General features: G+C 45.9%; 1 protein-coding gene across 3 annotated transcripts in view; it reads left to right on the top strand.

Annotated features, from left to right (window-relative positions):
• The window catches only part of LOC141058425 (spectrin beta chain, non-erythrocytic 1-like), a 172,746-nt gene that overhangs the window by 134,348 nt on the left and 25,812 nt on the right, over positions 1–12,586 (top strand). For all 3 annotated transcript variants that reach the window (XM_073554677.1, XM_073554675.1, XM_073554676.1), the window contains 5 exons: positions 388–525; positions 1,818–2,574; positions 3,207–3,409; positions 3,657–3,747; positions 11,410–11,556. In XM_073554677.1, the coding sequence (XP_073410778.1) occupies positions 388–525; positions 1,818–2,574; positions 3,207–3,409; positions 3,657–3,747; positions 11,410–11,556 (1,336 nt within the window). The remainder of the gene's footprint in view (positions 1–387; positions 526–1,817; positions 2,575–3,206; positions 3,410–3,656; positions 3,748–11,409; positions 11,557–12,586) is intronic.

Raw genomic sequence — 12,586 nt, 5'->3', positions numbered from 1 at the left:
CAGTATATGTGCATCCAGATCTGCTCTTCTGTGCAGTGCTACTCACAAAATTCACCATTTTGAGATGTGCTCCTCATACCTGTTAGCTAGACCTGGAGCTAATGCACCAAGCTGGCAGACAGTTGCAAGCCACAATTCATGGGACCGCGAGTCACATGTGGCTCCCGACCTACAGGTTGGGGACCCCTGTCCTACAACATTAGCATGCACATACCAAAATATCTAGCAAATGAGTCCAACAAAATGTCATCTTATCTAAAGGTGGTCATTGTATATATTCTAAAATCATGGAATTTAATGCTTGCAGTTATCATGCAAAGATTTAGCTCTACAAGTTGCCTAGCCTATTGTCATTTTTTTTTTTCTGATGGATCGGTGTCGTCTCAGGTTTGAAACCCTTGAGGCAGAGATGAACAATTTGGCATCCAGAATAGCTGATGTAAATGAAGTGGCCGGACTGCTGCTTGATACTGACCACCGAAATGAGGAAAGCATCCGGGACATACAAGACCAGCTGAACGCACGGTAAGAATCTTTCGTGGGAGGTTTTCCTAATTCTGATGTTTGAATGTAATCCACTGTTTAAACCTACAAATCTTCAGAAAATGTAATGTAAGATTAAAAAAAAGTGCATCAACAAAATAAGTAAGATTATACATTGTGTGATTCAGATGCAATAATTTGAGAATCTGGATAATTCAAAGCGAGTCGTTCACACGGAATATTTGAGCATATGCATGCATTTAGAGGGACTTTGGTTTTTTTTTAAATATTATTTAAAATGAATATCCAGTTCTAAGCATATTTGAGGACATTATTAGTATTATTATTATTATTACTACTATTATTTTTTTTCACATCTTGTTCTTCAACAGTAGGCAGTGTTCCCAGCAGGTCCTCTTCCAGTTTGTACCGCATAAGATAATCTTTTCTTTGCCAAATATTGCAACTTGCAAAACTTTTCGCCTAACTATGTTTTGCATTGCAGAAAAAAAAATTGCACTTTTTTTTTTTCATCAACTTTCTAGCGTGAAGTGCTAAGTGGGAATTTTTCTTTTGCAGTAGTGTGCCCAGTTCTCTACTGGATGTGCACGGAAAAAAAGAGTTAACAACCTTTAGGCAATTTTCACAATCACTGCAATCTGGAAATCCCTGGAAACAGGATTTAGACACCGCACCCAAAAGAGCCATAGACTGACATTTACAGTGTTCAGATGCAGATCCTGTTCTTGTGCCTGTCCAGAAAGATGGACGCTTCCAGAAAAAAAGCTCACGGTTCATTCAATCTACGTTTGCAACATTGCAGTCTACGGCTCCATCAATTGTTTCCATCCTGAATTCCATCTCTTATGGATTCAGACAGAAGCCCTGGATATAATGTAGAAACACTATGGGAATCTGGCCATATACCGATGTCCAAAGCCATTATGCCTTCAGGTAGTCGGAGAAATCTAGACTATCATGATTGATGCATAAACATTCCCTATTGTGGGGTTAAACGTAGCACAATAGTTGTTCTTGGCATTGCCACCGCTTGTGGAGAAAAGTGTGGTCATAATAGTAGGACACTGAGAACTTCATAAACGACCCAAGTAATCCTACATTAGCCACCCGTGTTCTCATACACCAAAGGTCAAGATGTGCTGTACTCATTACTGTAGACTTTGTCCGGTTCCGGAGAACATCATTTTCTATGAATTCTTGTACTCTAAATTATTTGGGTAAACCTTTGCAAGGACTAACACTTGACAAGTTGACTTTATTCTATACTTTGAGTATAAACACTATTTTTTAATTTTTTTATTTAATCTTTGCAGATGGAATAATTTCCGTCAGCTTGTGGGTCAGAAGAGAAGCGCTCTGGACTCAGCTCTTGAAATACAGAATTATCACCTGGAGTGTAATGAGACCGTGTGCTGGATGAGAGAGAAGACCAAGGTGATTGAATCCACGCAGAGCCTGGGAAATGACTTGGCCGGAGTCACCGCCCTCCAGCGTAAACTTACCGGCATGGAACGTGATCTAGAAGCCATACAGGGAAAAGTTGGTGACCTCCATGAGGAATCAGAAAAGCTCATCTCGGAGCACCCACAAAAAGCCTCCGCTATAGCCGGCAGCCTGTCCGACATAGACGAGACGTGGGATGAACTGAAGGATACAATGAAAAGAAGGGAGGAAACTTTGGGTGAAGCAAGCAAGCTTCAAGGCTTTCTGCGGGACCTAGATGACTTCCAGAGCTGGCTGTCACGAGCACAAACCGCAGTTGCTTCTGAGGATTTCCCCGCGGATCTAGTTGAGGCGGAGCGTTTGCTTGCACAGCATGAAGGCATCAGAAATGAAATTGAGCGCTATGGAGCAGATTACAAGCGAATTAGGGAGGTGGGTGAGGAAGTAACTCAAGGTCAGACGGATGCCCAGTATATGTTTCTGCAGCAGAGGCTGAAGGCGCTGGACACCGGCTGGAACGAGTTGGGACAAATGTGGGAAAATCGGCACCAGCTGCTTTCTCAGGGGTACAGCTTCCAAGTGTTCCTGAGAGACACAAAGCAAGTGGAAGGTTTCCTGAATAACCAGGTGAGACATCATAGGCTTCTACTTGTGCATTATTACCCCATGCTTCCTTTATTAAAGGGGTTTTCCAGTTCATGTACGATGGCCTATCCGACTTTTGGACACCTCTGCCAATTGGCTACTCTTCGTTGCTTACAATGCTCCACTCCATGCTTTTAAAGTTTTTTTTTTTTGGACAACTTGAACATTTTTATTTTCACTTAAATGCATGTATTTGTGGTTGAAAAAAATCATGTTTGCAATTGGGTTTCATCAAGAAATTTTGCATAGTTTTGTTTTCTTTAACTTCTGTATTGTTTGGATGGGAGATATGAGACAAACCTGTAAGCCAAAGTTGCAACTAAATGACTGGAGCTATGCCTGCTAAACGCTGAAAGCCAGCTGATTTGTGGGGGTATCATGAGCCAGACCCCCGATTTAATATAGCCTATTCTAAGGATAGTACTTACATTTTTAAAACTTATAAACCCCATTAATAATGTACAGCCCTACTCGAGCAGAAAATTGGACTGATCTTGGTCCAAAAAAAATGTAAACATTTGCAGCTGTAATAATTAAGTATAACCGAATGAATGATGCCATCCTGTCGTCCTTTTTTTCTTTTGCATACTCAGTCCATATTTATCTACATTTAGGAATATGTCTTATCCCATACGGAAATGCCCACAACCCTCCAGGCAGCGGAAGCCGCAATCAAGCGCCATGAGGACTTTATGACCACAATGGATGCGAATGATGAGAAAATCCGTGGCCTGGTAGAATCGGGAAAGAAACTTATTCAAGAGGAAAATGTCAACTCTGAAAAGATTCAGGAAAAAGTCACGTCCATTGATGAGAGGCGAGTCACAATGCGACAATTGGTTGATATATTTTTAAGATTTCTGTGATAATACCCCTCCTGGGAGTCTCAGGACATGGATCTGATGATGGGTCCATTCTTTTGGCATCCTTCTGTATTTTCTGAAAGATGAGTCAGAAATGACAGATGACTCATTGCCCAATTTTAACTGTTCAGTTCCTTCTGTGAGATATATATATATATATATAGATAGATAGATAGATAATTTTTTTTTTTTACTTTTTAGGCACAAGAAAAACCGAGCCGCAGCCAACGACGTTCTATCTCGACTGAAAGACAATCGGGATTTACAACATTTCCTTCAGGACTCTCAAGAGGTACACAGCTCTTCTAAAGCAAATTTCCACCCATCTGATATTTCGTATATTTTATTATATCCTTACAGCGGTCAGAACTTATTTTACTGATGCAGATCTCAAAATCCCCCTCATACACACATTTCAGATCTAATGGGGTGCAGGTTTATTATTACGGTCCTTAATTAGGAGGGGAGAGGATGCACCATATTTATTGGTGGCATTTAGCTAGACATTAAACACTTTTTCTCCTACGCCTCATTGGGGACACAGAGCTCTGACTTTTTTTTGGCTGAAGAATAAAAAGGTATATGAAAAAAATGAATCCTTATAAAATAGGGATATTTGTGTACTCACCGTAAAATCCTTTTCTCCGAGCCATTCATTGGGGGACATAGAGACAGTGGGTGTTATGCTGCTTGCCACTAGGAGGACACTAAGTAAACCAGAAAAAAAGTTAGCTCCTCCCCTGCAGTATACACCCTCTCGCTGGATGAGATATCTCCAGTTCAGTGAAAAAAGCAGTAGGAGCTTAAACAGTCAACAATAACCATAACTATGTCAAAACCTAAGAATGCTACGAATGAGCCAGTAGACTAAACAGGGCGGGTGCTGTGTCCCCCCAATGAATGGCTCGGAGAAAAGTATTTTACGGTGAGTACACAAAAATCCCTATTTTTCCTACGCCTCATTGGGGGACACAGACAGTGGGATGTCCTAAAGCAGTCCCTGGGTGGGGAGCATACATCTGCTAATACCCCATGTACCACTGAGTCAACACTGAGGTACTGCCGATTGCAGGATGCGTCTGCCGAGAGCTGCATTCCAGAGGCCTGAGAATAAACTTGGTAATGTTTTGTAAAGGTATGCAGACTGGACCAAGTTGCAGCCTTGCAGACCTGTTCTGCTGAGGCCTGGTGCCGAATGACCCAAGAGGCGCCCACTGACCCGGTAAAGTGCGTCTTAATCCCCGCTGGGACAGGCGCGTTCCTGACATGGTAGGATTCCTGAATCGCTGAGCGAATCCACCTGGCTAGCGTTGCTTTTGAAGCGGCTAGACCCGTCCTATGTCTCTCTGGAAGTATGAACAGGGCATCTGACGTGCGGAAGGGAGCCGTCCGCGAGATGTACCGTCTCAGCGCCCTAACCACATCCAGGGTGTGGAGGGCCTTCTCAATGCGATGGACTGGCGCCGGACAAAAGGAAGGCAAAACAATTTCCTCGTTGACATGGAAAGAGGAGACGACGTTGGGCAGGAAGGACGGGGACGTCCTGAGAACTACCTTGTCCTGATGAAAAATTCAGGAACGGAGAACGGCAGGACAGGGCTGCCAATTCCGAAACTCGTCTGATTGACGTAATTGCCACTAGAAAGACCACTTTCCAAGAGAGGACGGTCGATGACACGTCCTGCAGCGGTTCGAAAGGAGCCTCCTGTAAGGCCCCGAGAACCAGGTTAAGGTCCCATGATTCCAATGGCCTTCTATAAGGAGGCGCCACATGGGAAACTCCTTGAATGAATGTGTTGACCTGAGGTTTGGTGGCAATTTTGCGTTGGAAAAGTACTGACAAGGCCGAAATTTGGCCCTTGAGCGAGCTAAGCGTGAGGCCTGATTTTAATCCAGATTGAAGGAACTCCAATATGGCCGGAATGGAGAACACCAGAGGGGATCGACCATGATCCTTGCACCATGAAAAGATTTTCCAGGTGCGGTGATAGATACGCCTGGACACAGGCTTCCTAGCACTAATCGTGGTGGAAATCACGTCGTGAGAGGACCCAGGCTGTGCTAAAATCCAGGATTCAATGGCCACGCCGTCAAAGACAGGGCCGCGGAGTTCTGGTGGTAAATTGGGCCTAGAGAAAGCAGATCCGTGCTATCTGAAAGTCGCCAGGGGACGTCGGCGACTAGTTGTATTAGTTCTGCATACCATGTTCAGCGCGGCCAATCTGGCACGACTAGGATCACTGGTACACCCTCCGCTCAGATCTTCTTGATGACCCACGGAAGCGGGGGAAAGATGTACGGGAGCCGGAACCGGTGCCATGGCAGAACTAGGGCGTCCGCTCCGATGGCGCATGGATCGCGCGATCGGGCAATGAACCGAGACACCTTGTTTAGTGTGGAGGCCATGAGGTCCACATCCGGAGTCCCCCAACGCTGACAAATCTGCTGAAAGACTTCCGGATGAAGAGACCACTCTCCCAAGGCAATGTCTTGTCGACTGAGAAAATCTGCCGCCCAATTTTCTACGCCCAGGATGTGAATTGCTGAGATGGGCGAATGGTTGGTCTCGGCCCAATGGAGGATGTGACTCACTTCGTGCATGGCCATCCTGCTCCGGGTACCTCCCTGGCAGTTGATATACGCTACAGCCGTGGCGTTGTCGGATTGGATCCTGATGGGGTGACCTGCGAGGAGATGGTGGAAACTCCGTAGAGCAAATCTGATCGCTCGTATCTCCAAAATGTTGATGGGGAGACGTGACTCTCGGGGCCGACCAACGACCCTGTGCCGTGTGGTGACGAAAGACCGCACCCTAGCCAAAAAAACTTGTGTTGGTGGTTACTACCAACCATCTTACTGGGAGAAAAGACCTCCCTTGATTCAGGGAGGACCTCAGTGTCCACCACCTGAGGGCTTGCCTGACCCGCAGGGACAGAAGGATCCGACGGTCCAGGGAGAATGGGTTCTTCTCCCAAGCTAACAGCAACGCATGTTGTAAGGGATGGAGGTGGAACTGTGCAAATGGAACTGCTTCCATCGCAGCCACCATCTTTCCGAGCACTCTCATGCTGAAACGAATGGAGTGAGAAACTGGTCGGGAAAGAGTCCGCACTGCCTGTTGTAAGGCTTGCGTCTTTTCTGGAGGGAGAATGACCAACCCGCGGGAAGTGTCTAAGATCATTCCTAAAAAGTAAATCTGCTGAGCCGGTTTCGGGGAAGACTTTTCAAAGTTTATTTACTGTTATCTCCATGGATTCCTCGCAGGCTGGAAGGGACGGACCCTTGATGAGCAGGTTGTCCAGATATGGTAACACCACTACTCCCCGAGAGTGGAGAATGGCCATGACAGCCGCTATGACCTTGGTAAAGACCCTGGGGGCAGTGGCGAGTCCGAAGGGCAAGGCAACGAACTTGAAGTGTTCCTCGTGAATTGCAAAACGCAGGAACTGCTGGTGGGACGGGCAGATCGGAATGTGAAGGTAAGCGTCTTTGATGTTGATGGATGCTAGGAACTCTCCTTTTTGGAAGTGACAACTGATCAGAGAGATTCCATTCGGAATCGTTGTACCCTGACAAACTGATCTAACAGTTTGAGATCCAGAATGGGTCACATCGTCCCGTCCTTCTTTGGAACCACAAAAAGGTTTGAATAAAATCCTCTGAACTTTTTGTGATGAGGGACCGGAATGATGACTCCGTCCCTTGAAAGAGCCTGAACAGCCCGAAGGAAGGCTCTTGTCTTTCCCTTGGGGGGAGAGGAAAGGGAAAAAGCGTGTTGGAGGGGGAGAGGAAAACTCTATCTTGTATCCGGAGGACACCAGCTCTCTGACCCACTTGTCGTGGACGACCTCGAGCCAGGTGTGGCTGAAGGAAAGTAGGCGACCGCCTACTCTGTCCGTGTCCGCCGGATACTGCAACAAGTCATTGGGTAGATCTATGAGATCTGGCTCCCCTAGATCCAGAAGCCCTAGGCCTGGGTTTCCAAGAGCGGTTAGGTCTGTATGAGACCTGGGAGCCTCTGTCTCCGTGCGGAGGCGGACCTGATCCGGAAGAGAAGGTAGAGGAGGACCAACCGGAATTGTTGCGAAAAGATCGAAAGCACGTCGGCTGTTGGTTGCGAAACGGCCGAACAGCCTTTTGTTGAGGAAGGAATTTACTTTTCCCCCCGGTAGCATCAGAAATGAGCTGATCCAGTTTCTCTCCAAAAAGACGACCCGTTTGAAAGGGGAGAGAAGTCAACGATCTTTTAGATGTGGCATCTGCCCGCCAGTCGCGGAGCCATAGGGCTCTTCTAATGGAGATCGCATTAGCGGCAGTTTGAGCAGCGCAATTGGCATCAGAAGAGGCGTCCACTACAAAGTCTGCTGCGTGAATTATCTGCCTGGCGACCGCGGTTGCCTCCGGAGGAAGATTGGTGCCCTAGAAGGAAGTAGTGAAGACTTCTGCCCAAGCAGCCATTGCCTTAGTGACCCAAATTGCCGCGAAAGATGGAAAAAGCACTGCTCCTGAAGCTTCAAAAACTGAACGGTCAAGGTAGTCAATCTGACGATCGGAGGGGTTTCTGATTGAAGAACCCTCAGAAACGCAAGCAAGACGCGATACATGAGGGTCCACCGAAGGGGAATGTAACCAATCCTTCATTAGGTCTGGATCAAAAGGGTATTTAGCCTGAGTAGACTTTTGCCCTGTCAACCGCTTATGCGGACGATCCCTGTGTTTCTGGACAATTTCCTTAAAGTCCGGATGGCTGGTAAATAAGCTGCGCACCCGCTTGGTTTTCTTAAGCGAGATAGGATGTGCTGGAGCGGGAACATTATCCTCATCCAATTTCAGAATCCTGTTGACTGATTCTATAAGAGAATCAAGCGACTCTTTATCAGTTGGGGGATTCTGAGGGGCTGACGTGTCAGATTCAAATTCAGAGTCGTGCTCCCTGAGAACTCCAGGAGAGGGAGAGCGAGAGAAAGCAGCCGCAGATGCAGAGGCGCGAACAGGACTAGGGGACGTGTCATGGGTCCGCTTTCTAGAGACCTGACTATCCCTTGAACGATTTCGGCCCCTGCTGGTGGACTGTTCCCGGCCGACGCCAGAGCCTTCCTCAGGGGGTAAGGACGCCTTCTGGCTTAGAGTCCTCCCGGAAAGGGAGAATATAGCCTGTGTCAGAGACTCCACCGACCGTGACAGGGACGCAGCCCACTCGGGTACTAAACGCAGGAGGCCAGTCAGCAGCGGCGGCGATTGAGCGCAGGCCGGGTCGCAGTCCGTGCATAACTGATTAGTCTGTGCACTGGGTAAGGCAGACTTGCAAGTGGTACGCTCCTGAAAGGGTTAACGGCAGTCTGCTGCAGCTGCAGGGAACGTGCCGGGAAGGGGTTAAGCTTTAATCTGAGGGCAGATGCAGCTTACCTGGTCCTATGCTGTGTCCTCCATGAGAAATAGCGGTGGCCCTGCGGTGTCACCCGGTATCCGGCAGAATGCTCGCCTCACAGCTTGTGTCCAGAGCAGGCTGAGGTAAAAAGATAGATATGGTCCCCGAGATTAGAATTGCGCGTCTCGTCAGGTATGAGAGGCGCCAAGGCGAGGGGGCGGCGATAATGGCACGGGCGGCGCTATTCAAATTGCGACCTAGTAGGCTGGAAAAACAGGGGGCTAAATTTTTGAGCCTACCCGCGGTAGGCGCCGGTGGGCGGGGCGGCGCTATTGAAATTGCAGCCTAGCAGGCCAGAAAGCCGGGGACTAAATTTTTTGGCCTACCCGCGGTAGCGCCGAGGTGGGGGGGCGCGCGATGGGGGGCCGGTACGCTGACGCTACGTCAGCGCTTCTCCCGGGGGCCAGGACCCGACCCCATACCTCAACTCCAGTGCTCAGCGCTGTCCGGCCATCCATGCAGGCTCTCATCCTCCTGAGCTGATGTAGCAGAGCTGGAGGAGTTCTTAAAGGGCCATGCTCAATCGATCCTCCCTATGATAGGGAGATGGAGAGCTATGGGGCTGATTCAGGGCCTACGTAAGCGCTGTTCAGTCTTCTCCATTCCGTGCGCCTGCCCTCATATCCGTGGATTACCGGACTCCGGTCGTAACGATCATCGCCAATATTGCTAGAAGAATCGGCCCCAAACGTCGCAGGAAAGTGTACGTGAAGGGTTACTCCACGTGCTTGCCTGTTGTTAGTTCGGGGGAGAGCGGACCGTAGAAGGCAACCGTTGCCCCCTTCACTCCGTTAATTAAAAAATAAAAATTTACAGAAAAATTCAAAAATAAAATAAAAATGGTGGGGTCTGAAACCAGACCTAAGTGCCTCCTACAGACACTAAGCATGAACTGGAGAAATCTCATCCAGTGAGAGGGTGTATACTGCAGGGGAGGAGCTAACTTTTTTCTGGTTTACTTAGTGTCCTCCTAGTGGCAAGCAGCATAACACCCACTGTCTCTGTGTCCCCCAGTGAGGCATAGGAGAAATTAGACTTAATATGGACCTGATCATAAAAATACTTTTTAAGGGTAAGCCCCTTAAAACACCTTGCCAAATTTATATACTCTTGCATCATAGAGCGGAATCAGCTCGCTCAGCACAGGGCAGGTGCCAGCTGAGTTCTGCAACCAGCATTGCTTCCATCAGCAGCAATCAGATCTAGCGCTGATTGCTGCTGTTTTGATTTTTAAAAAAAAAAAACACTTTTATTAACACAACTAAATAGGAGTATAGTTGGAGCACTCTCGCATTCCCCACCAGTTTTTACAGGTCCACCAGATTTTATGTATCGAGAGTAGATTGTGGTGGCATCTTAGGTTCGCCTTAAATTTATGGGATTCCAAAAGTTCCAGCAAGTTGTTAACTCACCCCAAAATTTCAACACTATCGCCTCCGCCTCCTTTGTTCCCTCCAGAGCCTATCCTCTAAAATGCTGAAATTAGGAGGCCAAGAAGTACCCCCCATGTATGCGGCAGCGCTTATCCCCCCCCCGATCTTTGGGTAGCTGTAGATTTTCAAGTTTAAATTTAGGGATTCCTCTTTTCCATACCAGATCTCTAAAGATGTTACGCATTCTCCTGAACCAATGTTTGTGAATCCAAATGGGGGAGTTGTGCAGTGTATATAGTATACAGGGCAGAAGGCACATTGTAATGAAATTTGTTCTACCCAGAGCAGACAATGGGTTCCCCAAGGACATTTTTTGTGCCTCATCTTAATTACCAAAGGGTACAAATTTAGGGAAATATAATCCTTCGTCTTCCTTGTAATGTTGATACCAAGATATTTGAATTTCTGAAAAAAAGGGATTTTTGATGTTATCCAGAACCAACCCGTCCCTATCATCCAGAGAAAGTATTGCAGATTTTTGACTAATTTTATATTTACGTGGGAAAAGGACCCAAATCTCTCATTGTTTCCATTATAATTGGAAGGGAAATGTTAGAATTATAAGCGATATGATTCTATATGAGTCTGGAAATCTGATCACTGCCGTTAAAATTATTAAATACCGTCGCCAATCTCTGGCATGATATTGATGGGGATATCGTTCGTCTGGGGTTCATAGAAGATCGTGACTTTTATTACATGACTCAATATATAGGACAAGCTGGTTTCAAGTAAAGAAATAGAACTTTTGGGAAAAAAAAAAGTCCTGAAAATAACATTTTATTTATATAGCGCCAACATTCTGCAGCACTTTACTCATTACAAAAAAAGGGTTTTTTAATAATTTTTTTTTTAAATAAAGTTAAATAATAAGAATGTTTTAAAATAAAAAATAAGCCTATTTAGTTTCGTTTTTTCCATACATTACGTGGAAAGCAGGACGGTCTCATTCAAAACTACAACTCGTCACGCAATAAAAAAAACAAAAAAAAAACAACTAATCTCTCATATGATTAGTGAAATAAAAAGTTGTGGAGGGGAAGGCACAAAAAAGGTTAAAGTACGGAATGAAATACTGCACCCTTTGTTACAGCTGACTCTTTGGATTAATGAGAAGATGTTGACGGCTCAGGACGTGTCTTACGATGAAGCGCGTAACCTTCACAGCAAGTGGCAGAAACATCAAGCGTTTATGGCTGAGCTGGCGTCAAATAAAGACTGGCTGGACAAAATAGACAAGGTGAGCGATAACTCAGGATTAGGGCTCGTTCAGACGTCTGTGCAAAACGATCCGAGATTGATTGACTAGCTGGCGGCGCTCCCCACCTAAGCATGATCACTTTTTAGAAATACATGAAGCTGTCGCTCTCAGGTCAGGCCGGCCAGTGCATTAGCGGTCCAGTCTTGTACCGATTACCACGGACATATGAATTGGTTCTTAGGATGCATTTACATGTCTGTGTATGGACTGTGATGTCCGAACCCCCTGTTGGCCACCTGACTCAAACTCAACAGCTGCATGGGCATAAACGAGGGGGTGTAGTTCGGGTCAGGAAACCCACAACCTGTCCGTAAAACCCAGACGTGTGAAAGCAATCCTAATTTCGGTTACTCATACGTAGAATTTACGGTACTCTTTTCAAGCCATACGTTTTTATCTGTTCTGTCAATGTAGCATAAATTTGCAGCCATTTTTGCAAATTAGAAACTTGGACATGAAGGGGTTATCTGACAAATCTCAAGATATAGATATATTTTTTTCTTTTTTCCTATAATTGTTACTTGGGATATTGTAATGGTTGATCCATTCATTCATTGACTTTTAAAGAAGTCTGGAAGCCTTTATTGAAAGATATACAATTTTAAGTTATATGTAGTGATTTGCTAGAGACAGCCTAGATGGTATGTGGGTGTTTTCTTTTTTTTTTTTACCCTAAAGCTGGTAATTTATATAATAATGTCTGCCAAACATTTATTATTTTTGGGCGGCCAACCACTAGATTTCCCATTTCTGATCGGCCACGTTTATTTTAATAGGGAGAGTGGACTAATCGGTTTCCAAAACCAGTTGAAACAAATAATGAGGCATGTCGAAATCCAACATGTCCAATCCCTTCTTCCAATTTACATCTGCTGCCCAATTCAGATGTATTTTTGTGTATGAGGAGCTAAAAACATAGTTGTCATTATTTTCTGCCGAAGTGCACCTTTTCCCAGCGCCGCTCTCCAGTATGATTGATCGTTTTGTTTGGAGTAACGACTTAATGTCG

This window comes from Dendrobates tinctorius, unplaced genomic scaffold, assembly GCF_039654945.1.
Source record: "Dendrobates tinctorius isolate UK_male_01 unplaced genomic scaffold, ASM3965494v1 ptg000211l, whole genome shotgun sequence".
Classification (NCBI taxonomy): Eukaryota; Metazoa; Chordata; class Amphibia; order Anura; family Dendrobatidae; genus Dendrobates; species Dendrobates tinctorius.
This window is presented reverse-complemented; position numbering and strand designations above follow the sequence as displayed.